General features: G+C 37.1%; 1 protein-coding gene across 1 annotated transcript in view; it reads left to right on the top strand.

Moving 5' to 3' along the window:
* The window catches only part of PROS1 (protein S), a 104,471-nt gene extending 91,416 nt beyond the window's left edge, over positions 1 to 13,055 (top strand). Inside the window, exons 12-15 of the mRNA XM_516603.7 lie at positions 310 to 478; positions 5,892 to 6,043; positions 8,015 to 8,240; positions 11,758 to 13,055. Of these exons, the coding sequence (XP_516603.3) occupies positions 310 to 478; positions 5,892 to 6,043; positions 8,015 to 8,240; positions 11,758 to 11,918 (708 nt within the window). The 3' untranslated portion in view covers positions 11,919 to 13,055. The remainder of the gene's footprint in view (positions 1 to 309; positions 479 to 5,891; positions 6,044 to 8,014; positions 8,241 to 11,757) is intronic.
* Positions 13,056 to 16,630: the final 3,575 nt, after the last annotated feature.

The raw sequence follows: 16,630 nt of genomic DNA, 5'->3' as shown, positions 1-16,630 counted from the left end.
CTAGAAGCAAATATAGAACTTGAAAGCAGAAAAGTTACCACTGGATGATGTAGGAGAGGCAGGTGGGGCTTGAAGTGTTAAAAACCATTAAGATCCCACTGAGGGCTTGTGATAGTATGAGCTCGCTTGTACTGAAAAAGACTGTCCATCTGAAGAATACTTTGAAAAGAAAAACTTAAATAAAATTCAAAATATTTTCAACTATTATCAAAGAAAGGATTTTTTTTCTCTTAATGAAAACCTATACTCATAATCGAGCCACTGTTTAAGTTTAAAATGCACTCCTTGACTTGTATTTTAATTTGTTAGATTAACCCTCGTCTAGATGGATGTATACGAAGCTGGAATTTGATGAAGCAAGGAGCTTCTGGAATAAAGGAAATTATTCAAGAAAAACAAAATAAGCATTGCCTGGTTACTGTGGAGAAGGGCTCCTACTATCCTGGTTCTGGAATTGCTCAATTTCACATAGATTATAGTAAGTGATTTTCCATTTATCTCTATTTTCTCATTAATGAGTAAATTTATTCATTAACAAACAGTAATAATTTATTTGTGAAACATTATTGAGTATCTACTGTGTGCCCACTCTAGTCTTATGCTTATTCATACTATTATATACCTTTTACAAAAATTTTTCAGTGTATTGGGAAAAATATAAAGGCATTTGAATGTGCTTGTGTTGTTATTTCAGGTTTATCAGTACATAGCCTGATTCCTTATGGGTAAATTCAATTGACCTATTTTAAAGTTCACTGATTTCTCACTTGTATGGAGTCTACCAATGAATGCATCAGAAAGATTCATCTTCATTTCTAGCATTTCTATTTGATGCTTTCTTAAAATTTCTACCTCCCTGTTGAAATTCCCTATCTGTTCACACTTGTCTAGTTTATGTACTGAGTTTTCAATGTATTCATCATAATTATTTTAAATTCCCTGTCTCATAGTTCCAACTGTGTCATATCTGAGTCTCGTCATTTTGTTTGCTTTGTCCCTTGACCAAGTGTTGTTTTTCTTGCATCTTTGTGTATTATGTAATTTTTGGTTTAGATTTGGGCATCTTACATATAACAGTAGAGACTGAGATAAAGAATATTTGTGTCTGGAAATGAGCACATTTCTTTTGCTAGGCTCTTAGTAATGGGATTGAATCAGTCTAGTGAAAAGTTGAGCTTCTTAAGTTTTGTTGGTGCCAGGATTACCCTTAATGCACCACAGGTTTCAGATCTTTTATTTTGTTTTGTTTTGTTTTTGAGATGGAGTCTAGCTTTGTCACCCAGGCTGGAGTGCAGTGATGCAATCTTGGCTCACTGCAACCTCTGCCACCTGGATTCAAGTGATTCTTCTGCTTCAGCCTCCTGAGTAGCTAGAACTACAGGCGCCCGCCACCACGCCCGGCTAATTTTTGTATTTTTGTGTTTTTGGCCAGGCTGGTTTTGAACTGCTGATCTCATGATCCACCCCCTTGGCCTCCCAAAGTGCTGGGATTACAGGTGTGAGCCACCGCACCCAGCCTCAGATTTTCAAAATACTACCTTCTGCTTAGAATAAGGGAATGGTTTGGTAGCTAGTTTTTCTTTTTCTTTTCTTTCTTTCTTTTTTTCTTTTTTTTTGAGACTGAGTCTCACTCTGTCACCCAGGCTGGAGTGTAGTGCCACAATCTCGGCTCACCGCAACCTCCACCTTGCAGGTTCAAGTGATTCTCATGCCTCAGCCTCCTGAGTAGCTGGAATTACAAGGGTGCGCCACCATGCCCTGCTAATTTTTGTATTTTTGACGAGGTTTTGCCATGTTGGCCAGGCTGGTTTCAAACTCCTGACCTCAGGTGACCTGCCTGCCTTAGCCTCTCTAAGTGCTGGGATTACAAGCTTGAGCCACCGTGCCTGGCCTAGAGAGTTTTTCATCATAGCAGCTCAGTTTTATGTATTCCCTCCATAATACGCCTCAAGAAAATGTCTCTCCCACTTGTGTCTCTCAAGTGTCTTGCCCACCCCTAGCAGAGTGCTCTTGTTACCTGACATTTGCTAACATGGCAGAGAAGATGCGGAGGTTGGGGAAGCATTCTATGTTGTTGTCGTACAAATTCAGTCTTAGGCAGGTGTTGTATCCCTGGGTCTCAGGAGTGTGGAATTTTCACTGTTCCTCTTCCCTGACTCTCATCAGTAGGGGAGATGTCTAGTGATCAGGACTCAATATGTTTTCTTGCTCCTTCTGCATGATAGATAGCTTTTTTTGTTTGTTCTTCCTAATCTGTAGTTGCAATGAGTCTTCATATGTGTCCTAATGACAAGGTTTGCTGCCTTTCTCCTGGCTTGAAAACTTGTGTTGTGTAGAGGAGACCGAGAAGGATCTAGATGGGGCTTTGTGGCTTCCCTGTAGCTGGTGCTGCTTTCAGGACCATATTAAGAGAGAGGCTTTCTCGGGTCTCCTTCCCTGCACTCTGTTTTCTCTTGAGTGCATGGTAAGGTCTGTGGAGAAGAGCCTGTGAATGAGCATGAATTGTCTTTGTGTCTGTAATTTCTAGGGCTTCTAAACTCTTACGTCAGCCCCTACATGGAGTTCAGCAATTTGTTTAAATCTTTACCTAAATTATTTTTACCAAATTGCATGGCATTTCCTGTCTGCCCTGGGTTAGAAAGTGTTCTCATTCTGGCTTTCCCAAACACCTGTCTTTCTTTAGGTTTCTGGTTAGTATGTTGCTCTGCGACCTCAGCTCTTTGATAGTTTCAAGAAAAGTCATGATTATGCAGATAATTTGGCTTTTGTTGTTGTAAGGGTGGGTGTGGTGCCCTTTCCACTTTTCTACAGCCTAAGTGGAGCAGGGAATCTTGCCATACTGACCCTAGGTTTTTAACCTTAGAAGTAATACTTCTGTGAACATCCTAAATCATACATCCTTCTACCTTTATGTGATTAATTCTATGGAAGAAAATTTTAGAATTAGCTTATCTCTATCAAAGGTTATGCAAATATATAATTATTAGAGGTTCAATTACATTCTTTTCCAAAAATCTTTTATCAATTAATATTTCTACCAACAGAATGAGAAAGTGTATGCTTTAGTTTTTTTCCAATCTGATAGTTCAAAAATTAAATTTTGTAGGTTTGAATATTAATATTATTTCTCTAATTTCTACTGAACCTGAATATCCTCCCATATGTTTATTAGCTATTGATAAATTCTAATTATTTTATTGAATTCTTTGTCTTTTTCTTTTTTAGTAGTTCATTATTTGAGCTACTAACACTTTGCATTATAAATTGTTAACACTAATGTGATATCTCTGCTTTAAGAAAAAAATTACATTTTAATTGTGTTTATTTGTAACCTAAAAAGGGCGAGGTAAGGTGGCTCACACTTATAATCCCAGCACTTTAGGAGGCTGAGGCGGGCAGATCCCAAAGAGCTAGAGCCCAAGAGTTCAAGACCAGCCTTGGCAACATGGTGAAACCCTATCTTCACAAAAAATACAAAAATTAGCCAAGCCTGATGGCATGCACCTGTAGTCCCAGCTACTCAGGAGGCTGAGGTGTGAGGATGGCTTGAGCCCAATATGTTGACACAGCAGAGAGCCGGGATCTTATCACTGCACTCCAGCCTGGATGACAGAGTGAGAGCATGTCTCACAAAGAAAAAAAAAAAAAGTGCTTACTACATTAAAATACATTTTTAAATTTTTATGTAATTAGGAGGTACGAGTGCAGATTTCTTACATGCATATATTGTGATATATTGTGTAGTGGTGAAATCTGGGCTTTTGGTGTACACATCACCCAAATAGTGAACATGATACCCAATTGGTAATTTTTCAACCCCTACCCTCCTCCCACCCTCCCATCTTTCGTAGTCTATATTTACTACATTTGTTTGTTTGTTTTTGAGACAGAGTCTCTCTCTGTCATCCAGGCTGGAGTGCAGTGGTACAATCATGGCTCACTGTAACCTAGACCTTCTGGGCTCAAGCAATCCTCCCGCCTCAGCCTCCCAAGTAGCTAGGACTACAGCCACATGCCACCATGCCTTGCTAATTTTTATGTTTTGCAGAGACAGGGTCTTCCTGTGTTGCCCAGGTCAGTTTTCAAATTCCTTAACTCAAGTGATCCTCCTGCCTCAGCCTCCCAGTGCTGGTGTTACAGGCATGAGCCACTGTGCCCAGCCTTTTTTACTGTATTTTTAAGGACAAATTTTACAAAAATGATTTCCCTTTTTCTAACACAAATTAATACAATGCCTAGTTCTGTTCTGCCTATGAAGGATTTTTTTAAAGTTATAAATGGGGTGAGGATTAAATTAGGATAAAACTAAATCCATGGTGATTTGGCCAAAGGAAAAAAATCCTGAAAAGGTAATGAAAATAAGAGTTATATTGTATCTAAAAAAATTACTTTAATAAGTAATTAATCATTTCATGGATAATTTGTAAGTGATCTACTTTGTAATTAATATTTAATGTTACATTTTAACTTCTATACATTCGTGTGTTCATTTTAGTTTGAGTTTAATATTCTGTGTTAAATTTACTTATTTCAAGATAAATGTTTAGGTGATAGAAATTCCAATTACCCTGATTTGAGCATTACACATTGTATGCATTTATCAAATGATATATGTACCCCAAAATATGTGCAATTATGATATATCAATTAAAAATTACTTATTTCACAATGATTGCATATAAACATTCTTTTTTTTTTGGAGACAGAGTCTCACTCTTTTTCCCAGGCTGGAGTGCAGTGGCGTGATCTCAGTTCACTGCAACCTCTGCCTCCTGAGTTCAAGCGATTCTCCTGAATCAAGCCTCCCGAGTTGTAGCTGGGACTACAGGTATACACCACCATGCTTGGCTAATTTTTTGTATTTTTTTTTCAGTAGAGATGTTTCACCATGTTGCCCAGGCTGGTCTCGAACTCCTGAGCTCAGGCAATTCCAAAGTGCTAGGATTACAGGCATGTGCCACCGTACCCGGTCTATATATTTTTTTCTTCTGGCTGGGAGTTACAGGATTATAATGAAAAACTTAGTGACATTATATGTGGCTAAGTGGAAGAACATCTTGTCAAAGGAAAATGATTTTCCTTATTCACGTTTACCCTTTCAAGGGCTCCGTGTGGTATTTGGGCTTTGCTGTATGTTACATCATATTAAATGAGGAAGACTTCATTCAGATTATGAACTAATATTTTTAGTAATCCAACTATTCTGGAAACATATTAATTCAACAAATATCTATTGAGTGAGTGCTGGGGAAAACAAAGCAATGATAGAGATATATACCTCCTAGAGCTTGCATGTTAGTGGGATAGACAATTAACCTAGTAATTAAGAAAGAGAATGTGAAGGATTATGACAAGAGATTCACAAAACAAGGGTTCCTATTCTGATTTCAAAACTAACTGCTGATGTCAGTGTATTTCTCTAGTATCGAACTATCCAACTCTCCTATGTATATAGATCATATTTATCCTTTGGAGTGATGATGGCAACTGTACCCAGATTTTCCCTAAATTATTACAGTAAATTTGTTGAACTTTCAAACGTGTGCTTGGAAATATGACCACTCTGAGATTTGAGCATTGGTGAATGTGCAAGGGAGAAGGAAGCACTGTTAAAGAGCAAACTGGGAAAATCCATGATAATCCTTAACACCACAATCCAGAATTCTCTTCTAGGAAGAACGGGAAGATGGTACTCCATTTGCATGTTTCTTGCCTGCATTACAAAAAAGTTTGTTTTGTTTTGCCTAGGTTATATAGATCATTGAGAAAGGGAATGAAAATAGTATTACACAAGATAGTTTTGAATATTACCTGGACTGTGTTAATAATAATTCCTTCTGATGCACTTTAGGAGTGCATTGATCATGCTTCTGTTTCATTATTTTAAATAGATAATGTATCCGGTGCTGAGGGTTGGCATGTAAATGTGACCTTGAATATTCGTCCATCCACGGGCACTGGTGTTATGCTAGCCTTGGTTTCTGGTAACAACACAGTGCCCTTTGCTGTGTCCTTGGTGGACTCCACCTCTGAAAAATCACAGGTAACTTAACTCTAAACCTATATAAGCCTTGTTTTTCTTTTCATTTTTTAAAATGTATACATAGCAGTATTTACCTCCAAGGACGATTTTGAAGATTAAATAAAGTAACTTATGTAAAGTGTTTGGCACAATCTCCAGCACATCATTAAGGACTCAAAAAATGTCTATTATTGTTACTTTTTTTCTGGCTTGTTTCCAAGGTCTGAATGAAGAAGTAAGGGGAGGGAGGAATGAAAAACCTACTGCATCTATACCTAAGATTAGGCAGACTCTCACACAGGCTGCTTGGAGCCATCCGAGTACATAGAGATCCACCCTTATTAAGAATCCTTTATGTGTCGTGGGAATTAGTCTGTACTGTCAACATAGAAGTGAGTCTAATTACAGTGCACTGTCAGATATTCAGTGCTTAATTATAATGTTTTGTTCTTTCTTACACTCTTAATCTTTTCTCCCAAGAGTAAGTTAGGAAAAAAGAGAGAAAGTTAAAACTGGTCCACTTGGTTTCTTACTGGCAACTCTCATTTGAAATTAGGAGGAAGAACACGAAAAAGCCTTAGATGAAAGGAAATATGAGGGTTATCAGAAAATCTGTATTATTCAGACTTCTATTAGAGCATAGTCGTTCTGTCTATGTGTCATCCACAGTGCATTCTAACAAGTTACAACAAGAAGCTGATGTTTATGCCAAGGCTGACTTGGATGCTTTCAGTAGATTTTAGAAAGAGACCTGTGGTTGAATAATGTCTATTGTAGTAAAACAAGTTATGCTGTTTGCAACTTAAAGTATGATTCAGGGAGGAGGATGGGAAGTTTCTGGTGGTTAACCATAAGTAACCTAAAAATATCCTGATGAGTTTTTTTTTGTTTTTGTTTTTGTTTTAATCTCCTGCCTTTAAGGAGCTTTCTACATTTGGATTTCAGGGGTTTTTTGTTTGCTAGTTTGTTTTTCTTTTTAAACAAAATGGAATTCCTATCTTAAACACTACATTCATGCAGTGGAGGAGGTTAATGCATGCCATGTCTTTGATATTTATTTTATCCTTTGAGTGTTTGCCTCCATGGTTCTTTCTTTGCATGTCAGATTTCCTTCTCAAGGTCTATGCAATATTTCATAACATTATTCCAGATATCATTGATCATTTTGGAGCATTTTCTTTATTGACAATCTCTTTTAATGAGTTTAAGGATACGGACATGTACAACACAATAACAGATTTCCTCAAGTAACCTATATTTGCAAAGTTAGTCTTTTCACTTAAAATAGGTATCTTGGATTCCTAAATAAACATATCTGATTATGTTTTTATCACTTTCCTCTATGCCATATAAGCTATATGAAGAGATCACACTCAACACATTGAGTAATTTAGGCATAACGGCAGTTTGAAAGGTTCAGCAGAATGAACACATTTTCTTTCTGTAGAATCTTCTGGTAAATGTTCTATAACGTGCTGGTGGCAATCCCTGGTTTTTCTTTCTCAGGGCCTCTTCATTTATTTTATCCCAAGTCTGTAGGATTGCTTGTGTGGCACAAAGAAACCTGTTAGTCCTGCTGGCATATGCTTACTAAAGCATTTTAAATTTCCCAAGTCTTTTCTCAGCAAAGAGTGATTCAACTCCTTCCCTTTTCATATGTAAACTTGGAAATTAGGAAGGCTCAGAAACAGAAAGATATAAGACACTCCTATAGGTTCCGGTTGTTTTACGGAATTTTCAGAAACCAGTATACATTTATATTTTAGCTAAACTTTGAGTTTGTAAAACTAATGTGTATTTTAAATTTTAGTCATAATTATTATAAATTAGTCTTATAATAATTAGTGATTTTTCCCTTAAATTTAGAGGCTCTATCATACATTTTCTTTCCTTATTGAAATTTAGTTTTTGACTTTCAAAAACTCAAAAGTCACTCTTAAGCAGCATTACTCTTACTCCTTGCTTATATTGAATCTTTGCTCTGCTCTTCAGGATATTCTGTTATCTGTTGAAAATACTGTAATATATCGGATACAGGCCCTAAGTCTATGTTCCGATCAACAATCTCATCTGGAATTTAGAGTCAACAGAAACAATCTGGAGTTGTCAACACCACTTAAAATAGAAACCATCTCCCATGAAGACCTTCAAAGACAACTTGCTGTCTTGGACAAAGCAATGAAAGCAAAAGTGGCCACATACCTGGGTGGCCTTCCAGGTATCTGCTTACTTTTTCTTCAGTTTTAAAAAGTATATTTTAATCAAACCGATAATATTTTAAATATATAATTATAGTAAAAAAGCATCAGAAGGGAACATAAAATCCAGTATTCATTATTCTTTTTCTAGGGGCTAGTACCGACATTTTATTGGCATATTTTTGTTTTGTTTAGTTTAGTTTAAAAATGTTGAACTAAGGCTGATCAAGTTTTGCTTCATTTGGCTATCCCAGCCAGAAAGGATATGTTATTTTATTTCATCATCACAAGAGTCTTATAAGTTCAATATTTGTTCTAATTTACCCAATATTTATTCATCTATTATTCAGTTCATCTTATCATTTATCCAGCTTTTTTTTTTTTTTTTGAGATGGAGTCTGGCTCTGTCGCCCAGGCTGGAGTGCAGTGGCGCGATCTCGGCTCACTGCAAGCTCCGCCTCCCGGGTTCACGCCATTCTCCTGCCTCAACCTCCCGAGTAGCTGGGACTACAGGCGCCCGCCACCACGCCCGGCTAATCTTTTTGTATTTTTAGTAGAGAGGGGGTTTCACCGTGTTAGCCAGGATGGTCTTGATCTCCTGACCTTGCGATCCGCTCGCCTCGGCCTCCCAAAGTGCTGGGATTACAGGCGTGAGCCACCGTGCCCGGCCAGGACATAAGATCTCAATAAAAGTTGGATAAATGGGGCCGGGCACGGTGGCTCATGCTTGTAATCCCAGCACTTTGGGAGGCCAAGGCGGGCGGATCACAAGGTCAGCAGATCGAGACCATCCTGGCTAACACAGTGAAACCCCCTCTCTACTAAAAATACAAAAAAAAATTAGCCGGGCGTGGTGGCCGGCGCCTGCAGTCCCAGCTACTCGGGAGGCTGAGGAAGGAGAATGGTGTGAACCCAGGAGGCGGAGCTTGCAGCGAGCCGAGATTGCGCCACTGCACTCCAGCCTGGGCGACAGAAGGAAACTGTCTCAAAAAAAAAAAAAAAAAAAGACCTTATGTCCCAGGTGCTCGCAACATAGTAATAAAGAATCTAGTGGCAGAGGTAGACGTTAAACAACTAATTAGGAAATTATCAAAATAATTAAAATTGTGATCACTTTTATGAGGTAAAAGTATGGGTTACTTTTAGAACCTGAAAATACGACTTCTCACCTGGTCGTGGGGGCCAGAAACAACTGGTCTGAGTAATAGACTGAACTATAAATCTGATACTGAACAGGCTAAATAAATTTAACCAGGTCTGGGAGTGGGAATTGGAGTTATTATGCAAGTAAAATGTTCCATGTGTGGGCAAAGTGGAAGGGGATGACACGCTGGAGGAATCTGTAGGATATCAGTATGGTTAAAGCATACTGAGCAAGGGAGACGGTAGTGTAGAGTGAGGCTGTGAACTGGGCGGTTGGATGGATTGTTTGTAGACCTAGTTCAGGATCGTAAGTCTTATAATGAGAGACATGAAACTATTAAAAGTTTTAGACAAGGAAGTAGTATAGCAATATTACAATTTTAAAAATTCACTCTGCGTGCTGGATGGAGATGGATAGGTGGGAGACAAAAGTGGGTTTAATTGAGATGATCTGAGACGCTATTCAGTAGTCCAGATGAAGAAGCAGTGACAATAGTTGTAGTATCTAAACTACCATCAACTATTGCAAAACAAACAGTCTGGGCACTGCTTAAAGTGCTTCAAATATATCCACTTGTTTAATTTTCAAAATAGTCCAGTGAGGTAAGTGCTATTATTATCTCCATTTTACAGATGAGGAAACTGAGGAAGCTGCAGGACCAGGGTGATAACAATGAAGATGATGGACAGTAAATAGATTGGAGATATGTGTTAGAAACAAAATTAATAGGATTTAATAACTGAAAGACAGGTATAAGGATGACTTTTAGGTATCTGGCATGAGCAGTTGCGTGGATGGAGATTCCATTTACCAAGATGGGGAAAACTGGAGGAAAAACAGATTCATCTTTAACTGAATATTGGAAAATATGAAATTGGCACCAATATTTCACTTTAAATGGAAAAACAGAGGCAGAAAGTTATTTAGAAGCATTTTCAGATGACATTTGCAATTTATTCTCATGGGGAGAATTCTGAGTTTGATGTCTGGACCTCTGATAACCTTCAATATACTGCTTAAACTGCTCATGGTCTTGATTTCCCATATATGGAAATTGTATCTGGGGTTTTGGGAAATAGAAGTAAATAGGCTTTAAAAGCTATAGAAAGACAGATAGATAGATGATAGATAGATAGATAGATGGATAGATAGATAGATAGATAGATCAATAGAGGTAAGTAGTGAGCATGCCTAATTATTAGGGAGTAAAATTATAGTTTAAATGAATAAATTCTATATTGAAATCTACCTACTACCTTATCCACAAGTTAGTTGAATGCAATTTTAGGAAATCAAACCAACAAAGAGTTTAAAAGAAGTAGAATTATCAAAATTTCAGTGGTTTTGGGATTTTGGCAACAGCACTGAGGACTAACTTCAGGCAAAATGTCTTGAGAGAAAGAGTGGGGAAGATTTGAGAGGAGCTAAATATTGAGATATTAAGAGTATAAACTGTGAGATGGGTAAATTATTAATTACATGCAAAGTAGGCATGTAAAATTCCATGTGAAGTACTAAAACCCAAGAGAAATGGATGATTTTGAGTAATTTCTTTCCTCAAAAAACGAATGAATTTGAGTAATTTCTTTTCTCAAAAAAGGAAAAGTGGCATAATCTATGATGTTTAGCCCAACTTGAAAGGGATTCTTAACAAATGCTATGAGCTCACAGTCATAGTAAAGTAGGAACTTTATTCACTGTGTTGGCAAGTTAGAAGTTGAAAATTTAAAGGTTTTTTTTTGGCATAAGGTACTGAAGATGAAGAAAAAGGGCTAAAGAATATCCATTGTGAGTTAAGATTAATGGAGAGGAGAGGCCAAAAAAGAGGAAGGAAAATTGTTATTTTTAGCAACTCTAAATAGTACATGAAAGTGAATCCTGTATCATGACCTATTGTATGCTCAACAAAAAAATTGTTTCTTTGGAAAAATACAGAAATCTGCTTTTATTCCAACAATAATAAAAGAGATATATTGATCATGACATTTAAAAGAGATTCCCAAGTAGCTATAATTTGGAGTTAATAAAATGATTTAACAATGCTTAAACTGTTGCTTAAGTTTAAAGAGAAAATAGTATGTTATTTGTATAATAAAAATAGAATATCACAAGAATATGCTTGTTTCTACTCTCCCTCAAATGTGTTTAAGTTTAAATGGAACTAATTGTGTTTATGAAATCCGAGGAACTCATGACATGCTGAATTCAATGAAGTACAGTAACATGTATATCGGAGTCACTTAACATGTATTTATGGAATAGAATTTCACTATTAACTTTTCCTTTAGGATTAGAATTTGGTTGGAAACAGGAAGTCTGAATGACTTCTCTCACTGTAAACAAACAAGATGCTAAAAGTCTTGGACTAATATTCTAATATTTTACTTTTACAGATGTTCCATTCAGTGCCACACCAGTGAATGCCTTTTATAATGGCTGCATGGAAGTGAATATTAATGGTGTACAGTTGGATCTGGATGAAGCCATTTCTAAACATAATGATATTAGAGCTCACTCATGTCCATCAGTTTGGAAAAAGACAAAGAATTCTTAAGGCATCTTTTCTCTGCTTATAATACCTTTTCCTTGTGTGTAATTATACTTATGTTTCAATAACAGCTGAAGGGTTTTATTTACAATGTGCAGTCTTTGATTATTTTGTGGTCCTTTCCTGGGATTTTTAAAAGGTCCTTTGTCAAGGAAAAAAATTCTGTTGTGATATAAATCACAGTAAAGAAATTCTTACTTCTCTTGCTATCTAAGAATAGTGAAAAATAACAATTTTAAATTTGAATTTTTTTCCTACAAATGACAGTTTCAATTTTTGTTTGTAAAACTAAATTTTAATTTTATCATCATGAACTAGTGTCTAAATACCTATGTTTTTTTCAGAAAGCAAGGAAGTAAACTCAAACAAAAGTGTGTGTAATTAAATACTATTAATCATAGGCAGATACTATTTTGTTTATGTTTTTGTTTTTTTCCTGATGAAGGCAGAAGAGATGGTGGTCTATTAAATATGAATTGAATGGAGGGTCCTAATGCCTTATTTCAAAACAATTCCTCAGGGGGACCAGCTTTGGCTTCATCTTTCTCTTGTGTGGCTTCACATTTAAACCAGTATCTTTATTGAATTAGAAAACAAGTGGGACAAATTTTCCTGAGAGCAGCACAGGAATCTTACTTCTTGGCAGCTGCAGTCTGTCAGGATGAGATATCAGATTAGGTTGGATAGGTGGGGAAATCTGAAGTGGGTACATTTTTTAAATTTGGCTGTGTGGGTCATACAAGGTCTACATTACAAAAGACAGAATTCAGGGATGGAAAGGAGAATGAACAAATGTGGGAGTTCATAGTTTTCCTTGAATCCAACTTTTAATTACCAGAGTAAGTTGCCAAAATGTGATTGTTGAAGTACAAAAGGAACTATGAAAACCAGAACAAATTTTAACAAAAGGACAACCACAGAGGGATATAGTGAATACCGTATCATTGTAATCAAAGAAGTAAGGAAGTAAGATTGCCACGTGCCTGCTGGTACTGTGGTGCATTTCAAGTGGCAGTTTTATCATGTTTGAATCTACCATTCATAGCCAGATGCGTATCAGATGTTTCACTGACAGTTTTTAACAATAAATTCTTTTCACTGTATTTTATATCACTTATAATAAATCGGTGTATGATTTTAAAATGCATGTGAATATCTTTATTATATCAACTGTTTGAATAAAACATAAAATTACATAATAGACATTTAACTCTTCATACAACGAAGTAGTTCTTCAGTTAAAAGACAGATAAAGCTCCAATATTTGAATAATATTTATGGTTGGGTGGTAGACTGGAGCTCAGAAGGTGAAGAGAAGCAAAAGTAACATGTATCTTTTGACACAAACCATAAATTGTCTTGCTAAATATAATTTGTTTCCCAATTGCCACCAGGTACTATGGGGGATGAATATCAGCAAGTGACTATTGATAATTACATTCATGTAAAAGAGCAAGGAAAAAGAAAAACAGAGAAAACATGAGAGAGGGAAAAAAAAGAGTGAAAGAAAGGGGCAGAGTTCCCTGCTTCTCATTTGATTATGCCACATACAGGTCAGATATAGGGATCAATTCTACCTTTCACATCAGGAGCAGAAACCTTCCCACATGCAATGATGCTCGTAGAGGCTCCAGAGACGCATTTATAAATTTCATCTACCTTTGAGATGTGCTCATACATGGCTAGAGAGAGGGTCTAGACCTATGGCTAAGAATCTTTGATTGATGTTTAGTTTTGAACTTTGCCAAGAAATATAGATTCCTACTTTTAAAGAGTTGGTAGAGAACAAGGCAAAGTGGATATTTGGTGCCATTTCAGCTTTGTATATAAGTAAAAAAACTCCAAATAACAGGGCCATTACAGAGTCCCTTAGAATTCACCTTTTGAAAAAGCTTTCTTTTTTCATTTTACTTTTTGAACATGTTATGTGAGATGGTAATAGAACTTAACCATTTGCAGCGGTCAGTGATGGATCAGTGAAAGCAATGGTTAATCTGTAAGAACAGGACTATTCACCTCATTTCTCCTGTCTGAAAGTATAATTCTAGTCTCAGTCCCTATATGCCAATACAATAAAGTATTTCCAATTTTCTTTTCATTCTAGAATTAAGGAACTGGTGGGATTACTGGAAAGAGGACTTTTTCATGTGAAAAATTTTCACAAAATAATTGCCTATTTATTTTTGCATTTCCCTGGACCTTTAGTTGCTATCATCGGTGGGAACTGAAATAATAAAGAAGATGAATATCTGAAATAATTTTTAGATTTCATCATGTTGGTATTAATATTGATTTGGGAGATGACACAGTCACTAGAGACTCAAAGGGCAAGTATGATCAATTTCTAATTCATTCATTCAGCAACAAATATTTATCAAGCACCTACTCTACTCTGTGCATGTGGAGTCAAAAGTAGTATGTCTGAGGGCTAAACCCAATGGAATAGGAAGTCACAATACTCGAGTTGGCCCTTGGTAGTCCTCAGGTTCCTGTTCCTTGGAGCTACGAAGCAGCTCTTTTCTGGTCATCCTAAGAAATTGAAGTGATAAAACTTTTGGTCGGCCGGGTGTGGTGGCTTACGCCTATAATCCCAGCACTTTGGGAGGCCCAGGCAGGCAGATCATCTGAGATCAGGAGTTTGAGACCATGGCCAGCATGGTGAAACCCCGTCTTTACTAAAAATACAAAAATTAGCTGGGCGTGGTGGCGGGTGCCTGTAATTCCAGCTAGTCGGGAGGCTGAGGCAGGAGAATCGCTTGAACCCGGGAGGTGGAGGTTGCAGTGAGCCAAGATTATGCCATTGCACTCCAGCCTGGGCAACAGGGTGAGACTGTCTCAAAAAAACAAACAAACAACAAAAAAAACTTTTGGTCAGTAGTTTGCTCCTTATGAAGAAGATTGTTTTGATGGTGGTCTTGCACACGAGTTTCTCGCTATAGCAAGCTTTGAGCTTTCAGAGAACTTATATTTGAAAACTGGATCTTCTATGGCAGAGACATTGCTTAGGGGTTCATCTAGTGCTGTCCAAGATAACCTCTGGCTATCTTGTATTTGTGTTTGCAGAATGCGAAGGTGGGGGCAGTTACCTGGGTCAGCATACATGGGTTTTGGGTACATATTATTAATAATATAAACAGTGCAAGGCCAGATTACGAGGTCAAACTGACAATGGAAAAAGATCTTAGCTTCAAGTTGTGAAGCTAAGAGTGTCAGAAATAGAGGGGAACTGAGTATGGGGAGGTTTGGAACAAGTTGAAAACCAGCGAGGTTGGAGGGTATTTCCCGATCTGCAGTCCATTACTCTGTAGTGCTTTGGACGTGCCATGGTGTAGCAGTTGTCTTACCTGTGGATAAGAATAGCATTTGGTGAATTTACAGACTCATTTCTGCTAATCTACTTGCCATAACAAGCCTTCCTCAAAGAGAATCCTATTTTCATGGGAAAGAAATTGTAAAGTAATACCTGCAATTTGCTAGTGATTGATTCTCTTTCCTGCTAACATTTCAAACTGAGAAATCTGGAATCTCATTCTGTAATTGGGGTGTCCCCACTTGATACATCAAATCCTTCCTCAAGTTGATTTGAAGAGAAGGGAGAACAGGCCAATATTTAACTGACATAGGAAGAATCTGGCATTATTTTCTGGAGGTCCCAAACAATAAATAGAAAAAAATTAATTTAAATAAAGCCAAATTGAACACTCGGGCTGACACTGGATCTTCTGAAGATGAGCATCTTCCTGAGCCAACTCAGCATGTACAGATGGCCACAGGGGACTAACAACTGGCTGTTCTGAAAAATAGGCGCACAGTCTTAGTCTGCCTCGTACATGTAGCTAGCCAAGTTGCAAAGCTGAGATTGCAAGGCAAGTTGCAAAAAGCCAGGATGTCTGGGTCAAGAGTCCACACCCAAATTTGAAACTACACTGTATCCATATTCTAACTAGTTATCTCAGCACTTAGTCAATGGTACATGGTTGGAATGAACAATTCCAACAAATCTAACAATTGGTTGGATAGAACTAATTCTGTCTCCAGTTCTACATATAACTGGTTGTGATATTAAATCTCAGTTGTTAATATTAATCACTTTAACATTTTGAAGATTAAGTATGATATTACTTAATTGAATTAAGCAAATGCTGACACTGACTTTGAACACTTAGATAATTAGAAGCGTGGGCTAGAAAGAATCCCAAGAAAACAATGGAGCAAATATCTTGGTACTGCCATTGATGTACTCAGTCCAGGGGAGAGCAGACACATGGACAAGTAATTAAAAAGTGAGCCTGAGTTTGGTAAAAACTGAAATGCAGAAATAAATATTTGCAGGGGGTTCTGGGAAGGAGAAATGGATTCTAAATGAAAGCTCAATGAGGTGCTATTTAATGAGGTCCAAAAAGACAGATATGAATTTCTGTTCATTTCCCTGCATCCAAGTACTGTCTTTGTGACCATCCCCCACAATGCTTTCAGATTCTCTCTCTCACACAGATATATTATTTCACTGAAGTCCTCAAAAATCTCCTTTCTTTTCCTATTGGTTATTGCATGAGGTGAAAATAATTAATCTTGGCTTTCAAGGGGTTTCATCATTAAACCAGTAGACCTAAACCCAGGCTTATTAGATTCATTGACCCCTTTGCAAACAACTAAATCAGAAGATTCTCATGGGAAACCAGGTTTACAAACCACAGATTCAGTCTCTGTGGGTAGCT

Source organism: Pan troglodytes, chromosome 2 (genome assembly GCF_028858775.2).
Source record: "Pan troglodytes isolate AG18354 chromosome 2, NHGRI_mPanTro3-v2.0_pri, whole genome shotgun sequence".
Classification (NCBI taxonomy): domain Eukaryota; kingdom Metazoa; phylum Chordata; class Mammalia; order Primates; family Hominidae; genus Pan; species Pan troglodytes.
Note: the sequence above shows the minus strand (reverse complement) of the source record. Positions and strands in the feature narration are given on the sequence as shown.